The sequence below is a fragment of the Oryctolagus cuniculus genome, chromosome 10, assembly GCF_051225735.1.
Source record: "Oryctolagus cuniculus isolate XC-2025 breed Fujian yellow rabbit chromosome 10, ASM5122573v1, whole genome shotgun sequence".
Taxonomy (NCBI): Eukaryota; Metazoa; Chordata; class Mammalia; order Lagomorpha; family Leporidae; genus Oryctolagus; species Oryctolagus cuniculus.
The window spans coordinates 91,865,284-91,886,709 of NC_142876.1; the positions used below are offsets into that span (position 1 = coordinate 91,865,284).

At 41.7% G+C, this 21,426-nt stretch overlaps 1 protein-coding gene across 50 annotated transcripts in view; it reads right to left on the bottom strand.

The window, feature by feature from the left end:
* The window catches only part of LOC149124337 (uncharacterized), a 605,541-nt gene that overhangs the window by 336,843 nt on the left and 247,272 nt on the right, over positions 1-21,426 (bottom strand). For 5 of the 50 annotated variants that reach the window (XR_016214258.1, XR_016214274.1, XR_016214269.1 and 2 more), the window contains 2 exons: positions 5,908-6,194; positions 4,303-4,682 (listed from right to left, as the gene is read on the bottom strand). The exons of 38 other annotated variants lie outside the window; for them this stretch is intronic. Coding sequence is in view for 1 of the 12 variants with exons in the window: in XM_089305522.1 (XP_089161648.1) it covers positions 4,646-4,682 (37 nt within the window). In the remaining 11 variants the exon portion in view is untranslated. Of the gene's footprint in view, positions 1-4,302; positions 4,683-5,907; positions 6,195-21,204; positions 21,257-21,426 lie in introns of those variants that run through there. 7 more of the 50 variants (XR_016214270.1, XR_016214273.1, XM_089305522.1 and 4 more) reach the window with 5 other exon arrangements.

The following is a 21,426-nucleotide window of genomic DNA, read 5'->3' on the forward strand; positions in this document are numbered from 1 at the left end:
GATTGGGTACGGTAAAAATAAAGGAAACACCTCTGTGTTGCTCCTCCTTTGCCCCATGAAAGTTGTTCATCTTTTTTTCCCCCATTTTTCCTCTAAGTTCCTGAGCTACTGTTGCCATATCTGTCTCCTCTCTCCAGGCCAATCTGGTTCACACTGACATTGCTCTTCAACTCACTTTTCAAAACCAAACTGCTTATGAAGATATCAGAATAATCATGCTATTCCATGAGAAGTGTTCCTCTGCAGGAGGAAGGTATAGCTGAGACAGCCAATTTTCTGGGCAGAAAGAGAGCTCTGTTCCCCATCACAGAAATCAGAGGCGCCTGATGACAGATGCAGGGTGCCATTTTTCTGAAGCAAGAGACAACCTCTGGAGCTGATTTTTCTCCTTCCTATAGCAGCAGAGTTCAGAGGCAGAGCTGTGCCCATTTCAGGGTTCTACATTACACTCCATCTTTACTGTGCCATAGTTCAAGCAGTGTATTCATTAGAATTTTTTGAAGAATGAAATCAAGGATCCCAGGAGGCACACAGAGGTGACATTTTGAAAGACAAAGACATTTACATCAACACACTTAAAGCTCCTGTGGTTTTTCATCAATGATCTCATGACTTTTTCCCATAAGGAACCTACAAGGGAACTCAGGGGAGTCCAATATGCATAAAATGAGAAGTTATTTAAGAATATCAGAGTAGGAAAGTATATGGATATACATGAGAGTAGAGCATGGATGTGGCAAACTTCAGGACAGGCACTGAGTATCTTCCTAATTCTCAGTTGTTTGTTTGTTTTTTTAAGATTTTATTTATTTATTTGACAGGTAGAGTTACAGAGAGAGGCAGAAAGGTCTTACTTCCATTGGTTCACTCCTCAAATGGCCACCATGGCTGGTGCTGCGCTGATCTGAAGCCAGGAGCCAGGTGCTTCCTCCTGGTCTCTCACGGGGGTGCATGGGCCCACGCACTTAAGCCATCCTCCACTGTCCTCCTGGGTCACAGCAGAGAGCTGGACTGGAAGAGGAGCAACCGGGACTATAACCCAGTGCCCATATGGGATGCCAGCACCACAGGCAGAGGATTAACCTAATGAGCCATAGCACCGGCCCCTAATCCTCAGTTTCACTAGAATATGAGACTCAATAGATTCAATAAATTTTGGGCAAAATACATTCATTCTCTTCAACTGCCATGGATAAGCAAGGGATGCCATTGAGGAGTTTCTCTATACATTCTAGACCCTCAAAATTCATTCAACCAAGCTACTTTATCCATAGCATTTGCTTCCTTAGGATGGGCATTAATTGTATGTTCATGGTTTTCATCAAAGGTTGTTTAAAGAAATAATGACTTGATCAGCCCTTGTCCTGTCAGGAACAATTTAATACTTTATCCCTTTTAGTATTTTTTTTTTGTTCTACTTATTACTATTGGTTGAACTCTGTAATTAACACACATTTATCATTAGGTGTTTAAATTTAACTGAAAAGTGATCCCTGTTAAATATAAGAGTGGGAATAAGAGAGGAAGGAGAAGTACAATTTGGAACATGCTCAATCAGACAAGCCCAAAATGGTAGAGTTAGAAACGGGCCAGGGGATTCCAATTCAATCCCATCAAGGTGGCATGTACCAATGCCATCTCACTAGTCCAAGTGATCAGTTTCAGTTCATAATTGATCATAATGATAGGATTAAGAGTCAAAGGGATCACATAAACAAGACTAGTGTCTGCTAATATTAACTGACAGAATTAAGGAGAGAATGATCCAACATGGGAAGCGGGATACACAGCAGACTCATAGAATGGCAGATGTCCTAAACAGCACTCTGGCCTCAGAATCAGCCCTTAAGGCATTCGGATCTGGCTGAAGAGCCCATGAGAGTATTTTAGGCATGGAAAGCCAACACCGTCTGGCAAAAAAAAAAACAAAAAAAAACACCTAGATGAAAGATCTCTGCGAGTAAGATCCCAGTGGAAAGAACAGGTCATCAAAGAAGGAGGTACCTTTCTCTGAAGGGAGGAGAGAACTTCCACTTTGACTATGTGACTATGGCCTTGTCTAAATAAGATCGGAGTTGGCGAACTCAAGAGGCTTCCATAGCCTTGGCAGCTCATGACAAGAGCCTCGGATGATTACTGACATCATAAACAAGTGCCAATTGTTAAATCAATAACGGGAGTCACTGTGCACTTGTTCCCCATGTAGGATCTCTGTCCTTAATGTGTTGTACTATGTGAATTAATGCTATAACTAGTACTCAAACAGTACTTTACACTTTGTGTTTCTGTGTGGGTGCAAACTGTTGAAATCTTTACTTAGTATATACTAAATTGGCCTTCTGTATATAAAGATAATTGAAAAATGAATCTTGATGTGAATGGGATGGGAGAGGGAGCGGGAGATGGGATGGTTGCTGTTGGGAGGGAGGTTATGGGGGGAAAAGCTACTGTAATCCAAAAGCTGTACCTTGGAAATTTATATTTATTAAATAAAAGTTAAAAAAAAGAAAATTTCCATTGTTACTACTGATTGATAGAAGGATGCTGGCTACTCTATCAGCAGTGACTTTCCTACCTGATAATCACATTAGAGGTTTCTCATTATATATTTATTGCTTTTGGGGGCGGGGACTAATCTGTTTCTTTCATTTTGACGTTGAGAATTGGGACTCTTTGTGGTGCAGTGGGTTAAGCCATCACTAGCAACACCTGCATCCTATATAGGAGCACCATTTCAAGCCCTGTCTCCTCTACTTCCAATTCAGCTTCCTGCTTATGTGCTTAGGAAGCCAGCAGATAATGGCCCAAGTAATTGGACCCCTACCACTCATGTTAGAGAACTGAATGAAGTTCATGACTTCTGGCTTCAGCCTGGCTTATTTTTGGCAGATGTGGCCATCTGGGGAATGGGCCAGCAGATGCAAGACCACCATCTGTCTATCAAACTGCCTTTCAAGTAAATAAATAACTGTATAAAAAAACCAGAATTGACTTTTTACATCTTTCTATGTGACTCTCAGGAAGCTCAAAACCTAACTTTAAACTGATATCACAACACTGTAGAGTCTTAGATCTGGTTTTTTGTTTTGTTTTGGTTTTCTGTTTGTTTCTTTTGCACTCTTCTCTACACTACAATCTTTTTTTTTTTTTTTTGAAAGTCAGAATTACAGGGGGCAGGAGGAAGATTGAAGGATATATACAGACAGAGATCTATCTGTTGGTTCACTCCCTGAATAGCTGTAACACCTAGTGCTGAGCCAGGAGTTTCTTCCAAGTCTCCTATGTGGGTGGCAGGGACTTAACGACTTGGGCCATTTCCAGTGCTTTTTCCAGACCATTAGCAAGGAACTGGAGATTAAGCAGAGCAGCCAGGACACCAATCACTGTCCATCTGGGATACCAGTGGCATCGCCTTTACACACTACACTATGATGACGGCTCCTTCCCACCCCAATATTAACCTTCTCTTATTCATAGATTCCTGGCCCTGATTTGCTTTAAGTATCTGTAGTTTTCTATCATTTTGTAGTATGTGCTCTCCTAAACTACTTTGAATCCTTTATGTAAAGATTTAAGAATCACACATTTAGAGTCTGTAGGTGTGAGAGCCTTGTATTATTTAACAGAATCTTTCCAGTAACACTAAGAGATGGGCATTATTACCTAGATGTGCAGTCACTCACTCGAAGCCACACACCTATAAAACAGCTTAGCTTGGACTGGCACTGTGGTGCACTGGGTTAAAGCCATGGCCTGAAGCCCCGGCATCCCATATGGGTGCTGGTTCTAGTCCCGGCTGCTCCTCTTCTGAGCCAGCTCTCTGCTATGGCCTGGGATAGCAGTAGAAGATGGCCCAAATCCTTGGGCCCCTGCACCCACGTGGGAGACCTGGAAGAAGCTCCTGGCTCCTGGCTTTGGATTGGCACAGCTCTGGCCATTGCGGCCATCTGGGGAGGGAACCAGTGATGGAAGACCTCTCTGTCTCTACCTATGTAACTCTGTCATTCAAAAAAATAAAATCTTTAAGAAAAATAAAATAGCTTAGCTGAGAATGAACTTTTAGTTGTCTCACTTCCCACCCCTCTTTCCTAAGCAGAAACATTCAGACTTCATTTAGTCAGTGTCATTAGGCAATGATACAATGTGCAACCCTCACCCTACCGTGCCTGCCTCTATCAATGCTTGGTGTTTTTGTTCTGAAATTTAGATAGACACTGCCATTTTCTTCTAGAGGATTCCTATTTCAGTAATGTTTCCAATGGTCAGTGACACATGAGAAAAACCAAACTCTAACTTAAGTAAAACAAAAAGCAAAGCAAAGCAATTTTATTGATTCATATTTGGGAAGGGTGATAAAGGTCTTCATGCACAGAACGCTGTATCCATCTCTTTGCTCTGCTTCCCTCCACTTGGCTTCGCATAAGAAAAGTTGTCTCTACACAGTAGGAATCATAGAACAGTTTCAGATTTGCATGGCCTTAACTCATAATCCCAAAGGAACAAATGGAATGCCCACAACCGCAGAGTCCCTATCAGTCCTTCACACAAATGCTCATTGATGCTGCTTAGGAATCAGGCCCACCTTAGATCCATCTCTCTGTGCAAAAAGATTGGATTCAGATCTGTTAGCCTGGGTCTAGCAGTTTCAGCACAAATATAATTTCAACAGAGGAACTGAGTAACTGAAATGGAAAAGAACAGAATCACATGGCAGTGGATTGTGCAAATCAAACTGAGGTTAACTTGATTTTTTTCTTTCTCCTATCACTCAATAATTGAATAAACAGCTTGTTTTTGAGAATGGGGAAAAATAGTTCTTCAAGTACTCTAAATTCATGGTTTTATCGAAAATCTGCAATTCTTGGCTAGAATCTGGGAGCACTGTTTAAAGTAACATGATGTACTATTTTTACTTTTTTAACTTAATATTAAAGCTACTAACATCTAACTTGTCTCATGACTGAGGTTTTGCTTTTATACTGATTTAAATCTAACTGTAGCAATAGGTTGAATACCACATTATAATGCTTGCATCATATCACTAATTTACCTATCCTTCCTTCAACTTTTCCCCAGAAGAACCTCACTATTCTCTACATCGATTGCATTGGATAAAAGCACGGCCATGTAAACACGTCGACAATTTGCACAGGCTATTCATGGGGTAGGGCTTGATAATACATATTTATTAGGGTTCTCCAGAAAACTGAATCAACAGGCTCCTAGTAAGATGGTAAGACGCTAGGATATATCTATCCATCTGTCCATCCATCCTTCCCTTTCCATCCTCCTCCCCTTCCTGCCTCCCTCTTCATCCATCTAGCCATCCAGCTATCCAGCTATCCATCTATCCAGCTATCTATCTATCATCTGTTAGAGACACAAACATGTAGATGTACATGTGCATACTTGGAGATTATGAAGGAATGCTTCACACAGCTATGAGATCTAAGAAGTTCCACAATCTACAATCTGTAAGCTGAAGATCCATGAAAGCTGGTGACATAACTCAGTCCAGCTTTAAAGGCTGGAGAAGCAAGGCAATTGACAGTATAAATCTCAGTCTGAAGATAAGAGATGAGATGTCCCAACTCCTACAATGAGGGATGAATAAAAGAGTGACCTTCCTCCACTATTTTATTCCACTTATACTCTCAACAGATTGCATGATGTCTGCCTACACCCACTTGCATAGGATAATCAATCTTACTGTGTCCATCAATTCAAATGTCAATCTCTTCTGCAAACATCCTCACAGGCACACCCAGAAACGCCGCTTAATCTGGCACCCAGTTGACACATAAAATTACTACAACACAAGGCACAATCTCAAATATATCTCCTTGTCATCATTTTAACATTAGATGAGGGTATTTATTCTATTAAGTTGCCTCTAAATCTTCATACCTGTATCCTCATTTGGATCTTCTTTACAGATATGCACCCCAAGGTCAATCTACTTATTACCTAACATGAGATGCCAACAAGCCAGGTAAGATTATTACAGGCAGCACAAGTTTTCTCTTGGTCTCTTCTGACAGGAGCAATCTCAGAAGCAGTAACAATTGATCCCAACTTGTAGCCCACACTCCTGTCACCGCAGCGAGGGGCAGACCCTCTTGGACTGCTCTTCATCTGGGCCAGGAGAGGAGGGGAGGCCCGAGTCCTGACTCCCTTGAATCCATGATTTCCATCTGTTAGAGCCAAAACAGGACAATTACTTAGACCATCATTGGTTCAAAGTGTTGATGACTAAAGCTAAATACAGCACTATTACTCTACTAAGCTCACATTTAACTAAGCACAGGGAGGCAGCTGCCTTCTCAAATGAAAACATTTGTTAAGATTACTCATTCAAAATCAACAGAGGATTGAGAAGACAGGCCTGGATGATTAGAGGGAGGAGGAGGGAGGGGAAGACAAATGAGCTCGTTATCAAGCCTGTACCAATGGGGTCATCATCAGGTGGCCACACTACACTTGGAGATTTGGGAACAAACCAACACCAAGGTGCCCCTTAGGTTAGCTCCTCTGTTGATGCAGCAGGGATTCAAGGTTCTGGCACCAGTGCTTACTTGGCAAACATTCTGATAAGAGAAGCAGCCTTGGGAGTCAGACAGGTTTCACAAGGATACTTCAGAAAGTTCATAGAAAAAGAAAATTCAAACAATTTTGGTGCAAAAATTTGTTGAACTTATGCATAATTTTTCCGTAATACAAATTTCCAGCAATTTATAAGACTCCTTGTATGCAGGAATTTCAAAAAATCTTTTCATTAACTTACAGTTATCTTTTTTAAAAAGACTTATTTATTTATTTGAAAGAGTTAGAGAGCCAAGGAGAGGCAGAGATAGAGAAAGGTCTTGCATCCACTGGTTCACTCCCCAGATGGCCTCAATGGCCAAAGCTGTGCCCATCTGAAGCCAGGAGCTTCTTTCAGGTCTCCCATGAGGGTGCAGGGAACCAAGGACTTGGGCCATCTTTTACTGCTTTCCCAGGCCATAGCAGAGAGCTGGATCGGTAGAGGAGCAGCCTGGCCTCGAACTGGCGCCCATATGAGATACTGGTGTTTCAAGCCAGGGTGTTAACCCATACAGTTATCTTTTAACTCCATTTCCCATGAACTTTTTGATGCACCCTTGTAAACAATAGCTTTGCCCATCACGGGATGTTCAGTATTGAGTCAAGAGTTTGCTTGTATCTTAGTTTTCTCATCTGTGACATGCATAAGACATGAACCAATCATGCACTTACATCCCAGAGGATCAGCTACCCAGAAGCTCCACAGTGAGGGCTGCCATTTTCTAAGGACCAAACCACTCTGAACCACAGTGTGGGGTGGTCCAAGCTCAACAGGCATTCCTTCTCCCACTCAGGCAGGGGGTTCACATGGGTTCCCAGGGGAGTTAATCCCCGTGGTTTAGGATATGGAAACTATAGTTGGACCTTGTTTGATTCTGAAACTATTTTACACTAGATGTTCTTTTCTGATCATTTGTGAAGATTATTATGTGACACACACACACACAATTTAAGGATTTTACAAATTCTTTTATTCCTTTGAAAGGAAACTCTTTCTCATCGACCTCCATTTTTCAGCTACTTCTTGCCCTTCCTCCTCCTCCTCCTCATCACTACTCTAACTAGGAAGCACAAAGTCAAAATGAACCATCAAACCAACTAAAATTAACATTAAATTATTGATACAGGATGCTTTGTTACATGAAATTGCCACTTGAAATGTGAATATTTATCATTCTCTTGTATGATTTTGTGAATTTAGTGGTTTCACACCAACTTATTGTTTACAAAGTGCCATGGGTAGGGTGAGAATATGAGCGAAGAGGGAGACATACAGGGTCTTCAGTCTGCTGATTTACTCTCCAAATGCTTCTAACAGCCAGGGATGCACCAGGATGTAGCCAGGAGTCTGGAACTGAAGCCAGCTCTCCCACAAAAGCTGGATTAGAATTGGAGTTGGGCCTTGAACCCAGGCACTCTGATATGGCACATGGGTACTAACTGGTAACTTAGAGGTGGGCCACAATGCCCATGTCTGCAACAGAACTGTTTGCCTTTATTGGTCCCAAACACATAGTGAATATCAAGTGCATTTCTATTTCTTGTTCTATTTTGCTAATTGCTTACTACTGGCTCCATGGCTAGAGGGAGCCACAAATGTGGAGGTGACAGAGAAGGATTAGATAACAGAGAACCCAAGATCTAATGTCCCAGACATCCTTCTAAAGTGAGAAAGTCCCACACTTCCCCTACACAGAAATTTATGAATATTTTATACAGAGGTCAACAAGTGAGGAATAAGTTTTCACAGCTCAGCCTTTCAAAACCAGAGTCAGAGTCTTCCTTGCTATTACAAAGGATAATACTGTTGTACACAAGGGCCCAAGCCTGCTCAGAGCACTATGCTTATTGGCCCCAGTATCCTCAGCTACCAGGCCAACTACACTTGTCCTAGATAATACACCAGCTGTAAGTGTAAAACTCACACTGCAATTTGAATACTTGCTGTGAAAAGAGAATATAAAAATTCTCAGGAATGTTTAAGTTGATTACGTAGTTAAATAATATTTTAGAAATTAGTATAAATGTCATAAAATTAATTACTCCTTATATTTTTAAAATTTATTTCCTTATTTAAAAGGCAGAATCAGAGAGAGAGAGAGAGAGAGAGAGAGAGAGAGAGAGACAGAGAAAGGAGGAGAGACAGAGATCATCCACTCTCTGGTCTACTCCCTGGATGGCTGCAAGAGCCAGAGCCAGACCAATCCAAAGCCAGGAGCCAGTAACTTCTTCCAGTTCTCCCACATGAGTGAATGGGTCCAAGTACTTGGGCCATCTTCTCTTGCTTTCTCAGGCCATTAGCAGAGAGCCAGATTGGAAATGCAGCAGCCGCAACTCAAAGCAGCATCCATATGGGGTGCTGGCACTCCAGGAACCAGGTTTACCTGCTATGCCACAGTGCTGGCCCCTTTTTCATAGTTTTTTAATGAGGCTACTAGAAGACATAAAGTTGAAATACATGGTCTTCATTGTATTTCTACTGGATAGCACAACTCTTTGTATGACTTGGTTCCTTTCTACCCAATAAATCATTAAGTCTAACTGGCTCCTATATTACTTGGGGTTCTCCAGAGAAACAGAACTGACAGCAAGTATGTATACATGTGTATACACACACTTTATACAGACATAGATACACAGTGAGAAAGACAAAGATTTTAATGATTGGGTTCATGTCCTGTAGAGGTGAAATTCTAAACTCTGCAGAGTAAGCTCACAAGCTAGAGATTTCAAATCCAAAGTAATCTGCCGGTAGAATTTCTGCTTGCTCGGGAAGGTCAGTCTCTGTTTTATTGAGGCCTGCAACTCACTGGATGAGGTTCATTTACTTCGCTCAAAGTTTACCCATTTAAAGGTAGATATAATCCAAAAATAAGCTTCCACAGAAACATCAATGATGTCTCACCAAATATTCAGATATGCTGATCCAAATCACTTGACACAAAATTACTAACTTGACCACCCCTCTCCCTCTTCACTGCAACCATCTTGGGCCAAGCCATCACTGTTCACACCTGAAAAATTTTAGCAGCCTTCTAACTGGCCCTGAAAGCCTGTTTTTATATTTAGCTGTCAGAAAGATCACCTTAGACCCTCAACATCCTGCCTCTTTTATTCAAACTCTTTCAGTGACTTCTCAGCGCTGCTAGAAAAAAAACCAAATGTGTCACCATGGCAATAAGGCCCCACATGACCCAATTCCCGCCCACCTCTCCAGCCTTATTTTGATTTACAATCTACTTCTTTTCAAGGATGCACCTGTGTTGACATTCTATGGGCTCCTCTCAAGAGTAAGGGGATACAGTAAGGTTGGTAGAGAGAAGACATCAACAACCCATGCTGGTTTCTACCTTGGGGCCTTTGCACCAATAATTCTCTTCCCTGGAAATCTCTGATATTCACATAGATGGCTTCTTATTTTCACTAAGATCTTTGTTGAAATGTTGCCTCCTCGGAGGCCGGCGCCGCGGCTCACTAGGCTAATCCTCCGCCTAGCGGCGCCGGCACACCGGGTTCTAGTCCCGGTCGGGGCGCCGGATTCTGTCCCGGTTGCCCCTCTTCCAGGCCAGCTCTCTGCTGTGGCCCGGAGTGCAGTGGAGTATGGCCCAGGTGCTTGGGCCCTGCACCCCATGGGAGACCAGGAAAAGCACCTGGCTCCTGGCTCCTGCCATCGGATCAGCGCGGTGCGCTGGTCGCATCGCGCTGGCCGCGGCGGCCATTGGAGGGTGAACCAACGGCAAAGGAAGACCTTTCTCTCTGTCTCTCTCTCTCTCACTGTCCACTCTGCCTGTCAAAAAAAAAAAAAAAAAAAAAAAAAAAAAGAAATGTTGCCTCCTCGGAGAGCTTGTCACTGAGTACTCAACCCAAAGCAGGCAAACCTGATCACATCCTTGGTATTTATCTTCTTTTGTCATGAATATCACTTTTTGAAATTTTGTATCTGGTTAACTTATTCATCATCTTTCTCCCAGCCAGAAATGTGAGCTGTGTCTGACCATAGGCCTTAACTGTGTAGTTTACTGATATATTTCAAGCACTTAATATATGTAGGATTTCTGTATACATTTATTCGATGAAGAAAGCTGTCTTGGGCAGAATGAAGGCCGCTGTATCCTGTGCACTGGAGGAGGGTGGAAAGCACCTCTGGACATGCAATGAAGATCCTTATTTATCCAGTCCGAGCAAAGTTGTCTCGGAGAAGTCACTCAACTATTTCATTGTTTAAAGTATCTGACACTCTTTATTGTCAGATTTCAGATGAGACTAGGAGACAGGGATTGTCTTTAAGTGAGTAAATCATGACTAAGGTTGGAGATTTCTTTGTTTCTTAAACAACCCTAAGACTCCTCCCCTAGGATGTTACAGTGGCCATGGTATGTGATACAGTTTAGCAACAATACTCCAGGCACATGCTCCCGAATTGTCTCCAAAATCCTTCAATCTATACTTAAATAAACTCAGTTTAGTCTGAAATTGGGTTAAAAGCTCTATAAGAATTTAAGATTTCAAATCTATTTCATAGTCATGCAGTCAAATAAATGTGGTACCCTGGGAGTTAATGAAACTGTGGACATGCAGATCTTATCCTTTCAATTTTACCCATGTGTCTGAAGGCAATAATTTGAATAATTTTAATGTCAACATTAAAAACAAACATGGGTTCAAATCAGAATGAAATGAAAACTGTGTGGATTTTTTAGCTAAACCTTCATCCTTCCTAACATTTTTGACTTTCCAAGTTGCTTCTGTCTACTCTCCCAGATCCAAACCCTTGTGGTACATTTTCACCCTTTTCAGCATTAGGGAATTGGAGGAGAGAAGATGCAATCATTAGAGCAGTAATTCGACCCAAATCATGGCTCCTGTCTCACCAGTGAGCCATAGTCTTCTAATGTGGATATGAGGTCTGACAGATTTAGAAGGTGATGTGGTTTGTTACTGAGAAAGCAAATTAATTCCATTCTCAGGGCAGTCATGAGAAATGAATCTCTCTATTAGCCACTCTAAAATTATTTCAGGAAGTAGAACAAGATGGTGGCTGAGTAGGATGCTCCAGCATCATTTCCTCACAGAGGCACCAATTTCAACAGCTGTTCATGCACTAAATCACCTTTGCAAGAGCTACAGGAGCCAAGTGAGAGATTTTAGTGCCTGGTTTCAATATTCTAAGAAGAGATGCATTCAAGAATACAGGAAGGGAAGAGTTGTCCCCCAGCTCCAAGTAGTGCAGCACAAAGAGAGATGTTCTGTCTCTTGATTAGGAGAGGAAGAAGGAATAGAATGCAGACCTTAGATTTGAACCCCAAAGCCAGGCCCACTGTGATTAAAAACCAGAACCAGATATGACCCTGTGGCCCCTGTCCCCAGGGCTGTACTTGCAGACTGAGCCTTCGAACCTTCCTTAGCCAGGTAAAAAGCAATCGCTTCCACCAGCCCTCCCGCAACTCCTGGCAGACAGCAGAAGACTCTAGCTACTAGGGACCAGGGTAGCAAAGTGAACTTAAAACCTTCTTTTGGAACTCAGAGTCAGTTTACCTCTTTGAGAATCAGATCTGGTAAAGCCCTAGTAAAGAGGGAAACTCTGGTCATGCCCTGAGATCAGGCAGAGACCCACACCCCAGTCAAACATGTTAATTTCAGTGCGTATCACCTCTAGTCTCACATGAGCCTGGCACACACCCCCAAGACTGTGCAGGGCCTGGAGGCTGGGAGACCCATATATGACTCAGCTCAGTGTCTTCCTGGGTGGCCAGAAGGCTGCATTTATCACCTCTCTATCAACCTTGGGAAGACAGCAAGGAATCAGAAAATTTTATCTTGACACTTATTGATGGGCTTGGAAGTCCTCAAACCTAGCCAGGACAGGCAGATAAAGTCTCAAGACCATTCTTGGCTTCAGGAGGAGACTGTGCTCCAGTGGGATGGGCTCATTTTGCCACATGGGTCTGGCATACCACCCGTCTTCCAAGATTATGCAGGGCCTGGAGACTGCCAGACTCAAGTGCGACCCAATTAACGCCTGGATGGGCAGCTAAAGGACTAGCTTTACCACCCTTCCTCCAACCAGAGGCAGACAGAAAAGAATGACAGGACTGTGTTTTGGGCGAATTCTAACAGTTACAACACCTAGGCCAGCATCTGAAGACATCTGTTACAGTGCCAACTAAAGGCTCTGACCCAGTTTATAGGTGTCATATCTCAGCCAGCATCACCTACGGCTGACAGGTATGGCCTCAGGCTATGAGTCTCAGCAGCAGACATACCAAGGTAGTGTGGGTTTTGGTCTTACCCCAATGCCTCATTTGTCTCAGTGAATTTTAGTAAACCAAAGAAAAAAGAAAGACTCAAATAAAATAATATATGAAAATGGAGACACTGTAAGTGACACCACAGAAATGCAATGAATCATTAGCGAGGACAGTGCTGTGCTGCATTAGGTGAAGCTGAGCCTGCAACACTGGCATCCCACATGAGCAACAGCTTGAGTCCCAGCTGTTTCACTTCTGATCCACCTTCCTGCTCATGTGCCTGGGAAAACAGCAGAAGGTGGCCTGGCTCCTGGTTTTAGCCTGGCTCAACCCTCATTGCAGCCATTTTGGGAGTGAACCATCAGATGGAAGGTATCTTTCCCCACCCTACACTCATTTCTTCTTCACCCTTGTAGCTCTGCACTTAAAATAAACAAATCTTTTTAAAAAGAAATCATTAGCAATTATTATGGACAAATTTCTGAAGGATGTATCTTACCAAAATTGAAGCCTGAAGAAACACAATGCCTAAATAGAACAATAATGAATGATGAAAGAAAAGCTCAGAAACATATAACTTCAATGACAAATTCTAAAAAACACTTAAAGAATTAACTCCAATTCTTCTTAAACCATTTCAAAAAAAAAAAAAAAATAGAAGACCAAATTCTTCCAAATTTGTTTTGAGACCAGCATTACCTTAATACCAAAACAGGTAAGTACACAACAAAAGAATTAAAGATCCATATACTTGATCAACATAAATGCAGAACTTCAACAAAACACTGGAAACCAAGTCCAACAGCACATTTAAAAGATTATTCCCTATCATCAAATGAAATTCATTCAGGAAGGCAAGGATAGCTCAACATACCCACTGAGATTCATTCAGGGAGGCAAGGATAGCTCAACACACCCAAATCAACCAATGTGATATGCCACATCAACTGAATGAAAGATAAAAAGCAAATGGCCATCTCAATATAGGCAGAAAAATGATAAAATCCAACATCACCACATAAGTACATCAACACAATAAGTACCATATATAATGAGCCAACAGACTACGATAATACTGAATGGGGAAAACCTGGAGGCTTTCTCTCTGAGATCTAGAACAAGATGAGGATGACCTCTTTCACCACCTTTATTCAGTATAGTACTGGATTCCTAGCCAGAGCAATTAGAAAGGAGAACAAAAATAAGGCATCTCCTAATTGGAAAGGACAAATTGTCACAGTTTGCAGATAATTTGATCTTACATATCAAAAACACCAAAGAATCCACCCAAAAAACTATTAGAACTAAGAATCACATTCACTGAAATGGCAGGATACAAAGTCAATGTACAATAATCAGGAGTATTGTTCTACATCAATGACAAGTTATCTGGAGAAGAAATCAAAAAAACAATTCCATTTCCAAAAGCCACAAAAATATACAATGTCCAGGAATAAATTTAACTGAAAAGGTCAAAGATGTCTTCAATGAAAACCATTAAATCACTGATAAAATGAAGAAGAGACAATGAAATGGAAAAACATCCTGTGTGGTGGTGGTTTGTCAGAATCAGTATCATTAAAGTGTCCCTATTACTCAAAGTCATTACAGATTTAAACCAATCTCTATCAATGTACCAACGACATTTTTCATAGAACTAGAAGAAAAAGCACTATAAAACTTGTGTGTGATCACAAAAGACCTCAAGTAGCCAAAGCAGTATTAGCAAAAGAATAAAGCAGAAGATATTACATTATCTGACTTTAAAATATATTATAAAGCTACAGTAGTTACAACAGCATAATATCACCATAAAAGCAGACATATAGACCCAAGGAAAATGAAATGCATCTGGCAAACAGACATCTGCACTCTCATGCTGTCTGCAGTAATGGAATATTACTCAGGCATAAAAAAGAATGAAATCTTGACATTTCAACAACATTAGTGGAACTAGAGGTCATTACGTTAACTGAAAAGAACGAAGAAGCAAATACTGTATAATCTCACCTGTACTTGCAATCTTAAAACAAAAACTTGATTTCATAGAAGTTGGAAGTATAGAAGTGATTGCTAAAGGCTAGAGTAAATAAAGAAGAGAGAGCAATAGTGAGATGTCAGTTATTGCAAACTTACAGTTAGATAGGGTTAACAAGTTCTGGTGTTCTGCTGCACTGTAGGACAACTACAGAAAAAGATACTGGAATGTATGGAGTATTTTCCTTAAAAAAAAAAAACTAGAAGAAAAGAATTTGAATGTTTTTACTTAAAAATATAAAATGTTGGAAAAAATGTGTATGTTTACCCTAACTGGACATTATCTGAGGTATACAAGCATCGAAACATCACATAGTACCCTATAAGTATCTTCAACTTGTACAAAACATCTAAAAATTTAAAAGGTGGTTCAGCTTTAGGTGACTGAGGTACAAAAGCTCTAGATCTACCTCCGTCCTACCCCTGATTAAACAAACAAACAAGAAGCACAAAGCCCCCCCAAAATAAAGCAAATAGTAAAATCAAAAAAGCAGACTGGGATATTTGTTAGGATCTGAGAGAAGAGATAAAATAGGGAATTGTTTGATGGATACAGAGTTTTAGTTCTCCATAATGAAAAGAGTTCTGGAGATTGGACACAAGTATGAAGGTACTGAGCATGACTGAACTGTACATTTTTAAGTGGTTACCATGATAAACCACCATTTGAAAAAGCAGGGTGAGGGATTTCAACTCAAGTACTACAGTCTTTCATTAAAAGAGCTGCATATGGAAGTTTCAGGATCCAGGGAAGGTGCATTAATGTGAGTGACATCTTGCGTCAGTTGGCCAGGATGCCTTTGTCTTATGGGCAGACCCTGTGACTTGTAATGTCAGTGTCTGTTGCTTGTTTGGATACCTTCTAGACATGACCAGATCCTGGCCCTCGCACCTATTTTCACCCTTCAAATTCTATTATCTCTAGTTCCCACAACACATTGGGCAGCCCCTAGTAACAATAGCTACACAGCAGGGCTCACTGCCCGGCAGGGCTGTATTAAGAGCCCACCATGTGTCTTTGCAGGCATACTGCACCGTTCCTGGCAAGTGGGTGCTATTTTTCCTCCAGTTCTATTCCTATCAGCACTGAGTCTTGCTAGTGACATTTATTGACCTGCCTATTCTTACACTGCCTCTTTCCAAAGAGAGACACCCAGAGAGGAAATGAGAAGGCAACAGCCTCTCTTCTCTCTGCATCTTAATCCTCAATCTTCTGCGTTTGCCCAGCATGTTGAGAAGTTCCAGCAATTACTGCATCCACTTCAATATAAGGAACATTTTCTTGTGGGAAATATACTCCTTCTGGGCTCAAACACAAAGACTTGTAAGAGCAACTCTCTTTGTCCCCACACAAAAGAGAGAGACTGAGAGCCAAGGCCATGGGGAGATTTGGTGCTTGACAGAAGGCTTTGGGAGGAGTCAAGTGAAGTTGGATATAAATAACATCATTTAAGCCAGGATGTGGCTTGGTGACATACTAATTCCAACTCCAATCGCTTTGCCAGAACAGCTTTCAACTCTGTTTCATGCGATTTCAGAAACCCTTGAACTGCACAGTTTCTTCACACTTGCAGAGGTAATGAATGCCTTTGAGAATGCTTGCAAAGTCAGTTGGCAAAAGTCAAAGCAGCTAGTGGAATACAAGCTCTCCATGGGCCCTTTACTTGTTCCACACCTGCCTTGCCTCAGTGGGTGGAGGGAGGCTGGCATGTGGGATGGCTGCAAGCTCACAACCACAGGGTCTTCTATGGTACATGAGTGCACCTCACTGAAGTTAGGTTATGAAAACTAAAGTGAGAGTCTGTCGGGCTGCACGGCAGTACCAAAACACAGCACTGAACTTCAGGCCTACATGGATGTGAGGCCCCCATGCACAGCCATCATATTACGCAGAGGCAACAGCTAATAGTGAGCAAATGCGGTGTGTGTGCTTGTTCAAACTCACATCTCAGGTCCAAAGAAAGGGGATGCTAGGCATCTTCCCCCTTGCTCCCTCCCACCCACCACTGAACTTGGGATCTTTAAGTGCCCAAATACAAAGAGATGCTGATATCCCACACTGTATGCTCAGAGAAAAAGACAAGCTCAAATACAACTATTAGAAATTCATCATCACCATCACCCCCAGTAAGATTTTTTCAAAAGTGGCTTCTTGTGAACATGTCACAGCAGTGGCTGCCACAGCACAGAAAGGGACTATGTCCCTTAGGAATTTATTAGTAGTCTAAAAAGAGCTGTAGGAATAAATTATACGAACTATAAGACAATGTGTTAAAGTTGACCAGGATTATTGACGCAAAAATTCTGGTAAATATACTTAAATCGTGCGTGTCACATGTGACTCACCAATTCAGACAGAATTCATTCCTTCAAACAACAACTGCTTCTTGCTAGGCAGAGGAATGCCACAGTTGTGGTTTCTGTTATGCAGTGTTTATGGTCCTGGGGGCAGGCTGTTATGTAGCAATTGAACAAATGTCCTATCCCCCCCTCCAAAAAGAAAATGATCAGTCCTGAGATACAGCACAGCAACAGGAATAGAGTTCAACCCCTTTCTTGTACTCTAACATACAAACTTTACTCAAGGACAAACTCTCTTGAATTTTTTGTATGGTTTCAGGAGGTACCGTGAGATGGAGACATCTTTGGACTATAACCAGTGGTACTGAACTGGCAGAGAATACACAGTTCCAGGTCATCAATGATCAGATACTGATCGTGTACATCAGCATAACCAAACACTTAGACAGCAAGTGTCTTAAGGGGCAGATAGTGGGAAGAGAACAAGCCTGGGTGTGCGGGAGACTAGGATCTGAGCTCTGGCTCTGCTGCTTAGCATCCCGGGCAAGGCACTTGACCTTTCTGACCCTCACATTCCTCAGATGTGATGTTGGCAACCTGTTCCTACTTCAGAGGGTTTGTTTCCAGAAAGAGCTAATAAACATGTCCAGTATCTGTCCAATTCTGGTCACACCTTAGGTATTCAAGGAGGCAACTGTGATGCTTACCGGGGGAATTCACCACTTTGCTCTAAGAAAGGGCAGCATGGAAGGTAGCTGTGGGTTTCCATGGGGCAGGCTCCTTCTGGGAAGCCAGGACACAGTTCTCCTTGTCCTCCCCCAGATGAGAGGTGGATGTAGTCACTTAAAGACATCATCAACGAATACTTCTCTACCATCCAGGCATTTAAACATAACAGAGAAGTTAGAGATACTTTTTTTTAACTTGTATTTAATGAATATAAATTTCCAAAGTACGATTTATGGATTACAATGGCTTCCCCCACATACCGTCCCTCCCACCCACTACCCTCCCCTTTCCCACTCCCTCTCCCCTTCCATTCACATCAAGATTCATTTTCGATTATCTTAATATACAGAAGATCAGCTTAGTATACATTAAGTAAGGATTTCAACAGTTTGCTCCCACACAGAAACATAAAGTGAAAAATAGATGATTTTTTTTAAATGATGATGAAATCAGATCAGACCTATTGTCATGTACCTTTCTCTGAAGGGATGAGAGAACCTCCACTTTGCCTATGACCTTGTCTAAACAAGATAAGAATCGGAGAACTCAGAGGGCTTCCATAGCCTTGGAAACTCATGACCGGAGCATAGGGAGACTACTGATGCCATAGACAGGAGTGTCAATTGGTAAAGTCAACAACAGGAGTCACTGTGCACTTACTCCTCATGTAGGATCTCTGTCCTTAATGTGCTGTGTATTGAGATTTAATGCTATAACGAGTACTCAAACAATATATTTCACTTTGTGTTTCTATGGGGGTGCAAACTGTTGAAATCTTTACTTAATGTATACTAAACTGATCCTCTGGAAAAAAAAAAAAAAGAGCGAGAGAGAGATACTTCTATAATGTTCCCCAGGCTACAAATTACATTCTTTTGATCAAGAGAAAAAGATGAATCACTGGGTTAGTGCCCTGTTGTGAAATGTCTTAGACCAGATTATAGGAATAAAGACACCACCTGGGATACACACAGCCCACGTTAGACTCCTCCGTTTCCATTTCAGCTTCCTGTTAATGCAAACTCTGGGAGGCATCAGGCTGGGGCTCACGCACTTGGGTCCCTGCTAGCTGCATGGGAGACGTGGATTGAGTTCCAGGCTCCTGTCTTCAGTATGGTCCAGTCCTGGCTCTTGTGGGCATTGGGGGTGGGGTGAATCTATGGATGGAAGATTTCTGTCTCTATATTTGTATATATGCCTTCTAAACAAGGTGAAATTAAAGAATTTTATAAATAAAACAGATTGCACCCATCACTCGCTTCAAACTGGGTCTAGTGTCATGTTCACAAAATGGACTTAACCGAAAATGTTTATTCACAATCTACACAATCCTGTTTCTAGCTCAGTTCTGAAATGCTAAAAAAATATTTCATATGCAGAACCTCAGTGGAAGATATATGATATTCTGGGTTTATTTGTCCTCTGCCTATGGCAGTTCATGATTGTTCAGAACACCTTCCAGTGCCATCCATGGCTCCTCAGTGTGTTCACTGATGGTCTCCTCTGAGCTTGTCTGCAATCACAGCCCTGACATATGGGACATTTTACACATGAATTTGAACTCAGAGGGTCTTGGGCAAATATGAATCTTACCTTTCCCTAGAGATAGTACCCTAGAGCCAGTATCAATTACCTTCTAAAATGTCATCTATCCATCCATTTATTTGAGAGGCAGAAACAGAGATCCTCCATCCCCTTGCTCATCCATCAGATGTCTACAACAACCACCAGCTAGGGTCAAAGCAGGGACCTAGGAATTCAAGCTGAGTCTCCTGTATGAGTGGCAAGAACCCAAGTTCATGAGCTCTCACCTGCTGCTTCCCAGCATCTGCATTAGCAGGAAGCTAAAATTAGGAGTGGAGCCAGGGATTAAACTCAAGCACTCTGATATGAGGGTGCACCAAATGGCATCTTAACCACTAAGCCAGATACCTATGCCATAGCTTTCATTTTCTAATGACTACACCCCTCCCCACAAGCAATGCACATACTGAGCACTTATTTTATGCAGAGCACTATTAGGAACCAATGTGTGTATCTTGAGTTTTTAGAATGAGCTTTTAAGGAGGATATACAGAGAGACCCCAATTTACAGCTAAGGAGATGGAGGCTCAGAGGTACTACTGTTTGCTTAAAATCCTGCAGCAAAAGTCAAGAATCAGGACTGTGATTCCAGGTAACTTGACTTTCCTTTTACCCATCATCTACTATCGCCTCTCATGGAAGCCACCTCTCAGGAAAAGATGACCTCAAAGGCAGTTTTATCCCAAATAATAAACTCCTAGAAGCCACACAATTGTGTGTGTGTGTGTGTGTGTGTGTCTATAAAAAGAATGATTTGTGAGAGTTCAGTATAACTTGAATCCTACACAAAGGACCTTATGGTCTAGTCCATGGAAAGAATTCCCCAGAGTGGGGAACACACATCTTATTCACCGATGTGCAAACATGGCACAAGGTGGTACAGAGACAGCCTAAGGAGCAACTGCCCTTCAATATTTGATGAAGCCATGCACAAAGTCTCAGTTGCTGTACTTCAGTGTGTCTGTCACACTGTACTAGTCAGCTTTTTGGAGGGAATAACACTTATTTTAGCTTATAGTGTGGAGGGTCCCAGTCCAAGATCATGCAGCCCCATTAGTCTGGGATCTATTGGAGGCTGGCACTGATGGCTTATGTGTGAAGGAACGATCACATGGTGAGCCAAGGGGCAAAAGAGACAAGAAGCTTACACAACCTGCTTACACAATTGACTCTCTCCCAAGATGTCATTCCTGAAGGTAAGAACCTAATGACCTAAACACCTCCCACCAAGACAACATCCTATATGCCATAATTAGATCAAGTTTTCATCCTTAATCCATCAATTGTTAACAATCAAGGTTTCAACTTCTGCATGAGTTTGGGGTGCTAAATCCTATCTAACCCAGGAAAACATCTAATCCATAAAAATCATATTAATCAGAGTGTCCACAGGAAATTAATGACAGTGTCAATGTAGGATGAACAATTATGTCACAAAGAAACAATTGAACGTGTGTGTGTAGAGGAACCAGAAAGCTGGTGTGGTGACCCAGGGTTGGCAGAGGCATAGTTGCTACCATTCCTAGGTTTTAAGGAACAATTGAAGAGCTTTTTAGGACAAGCTTCCTTAAAATAAATAATAATCTTTGGATCAGGGATAAAACTAGGCCATGGTAATGCTAGAGGTAGCAAAGTGAAATGGACACTATGAGAGACAATGACATGATCAGCCCTTGGCTAGACTGTTGAGGAACAACTTACTATTTTATTCCTTTAGTATTTTTGTTGTTGTTGTTGTTGTTCTGTTTCTTCTACATAAGACCACTGGTTGAACTCTGCAATCAATGCACAATCATTCTTAGGCGTTTAAAATTAACAGAAAATTGATCTCAGTTAAACATAGGAGTGGGAATAAGAGAGGGAGGAGATATATAGGACGGCACATGCTCACTTGGACTTACCTCCAACGGTGGAACTAGAAATGTGCCAGGGGATTTCAACTCAA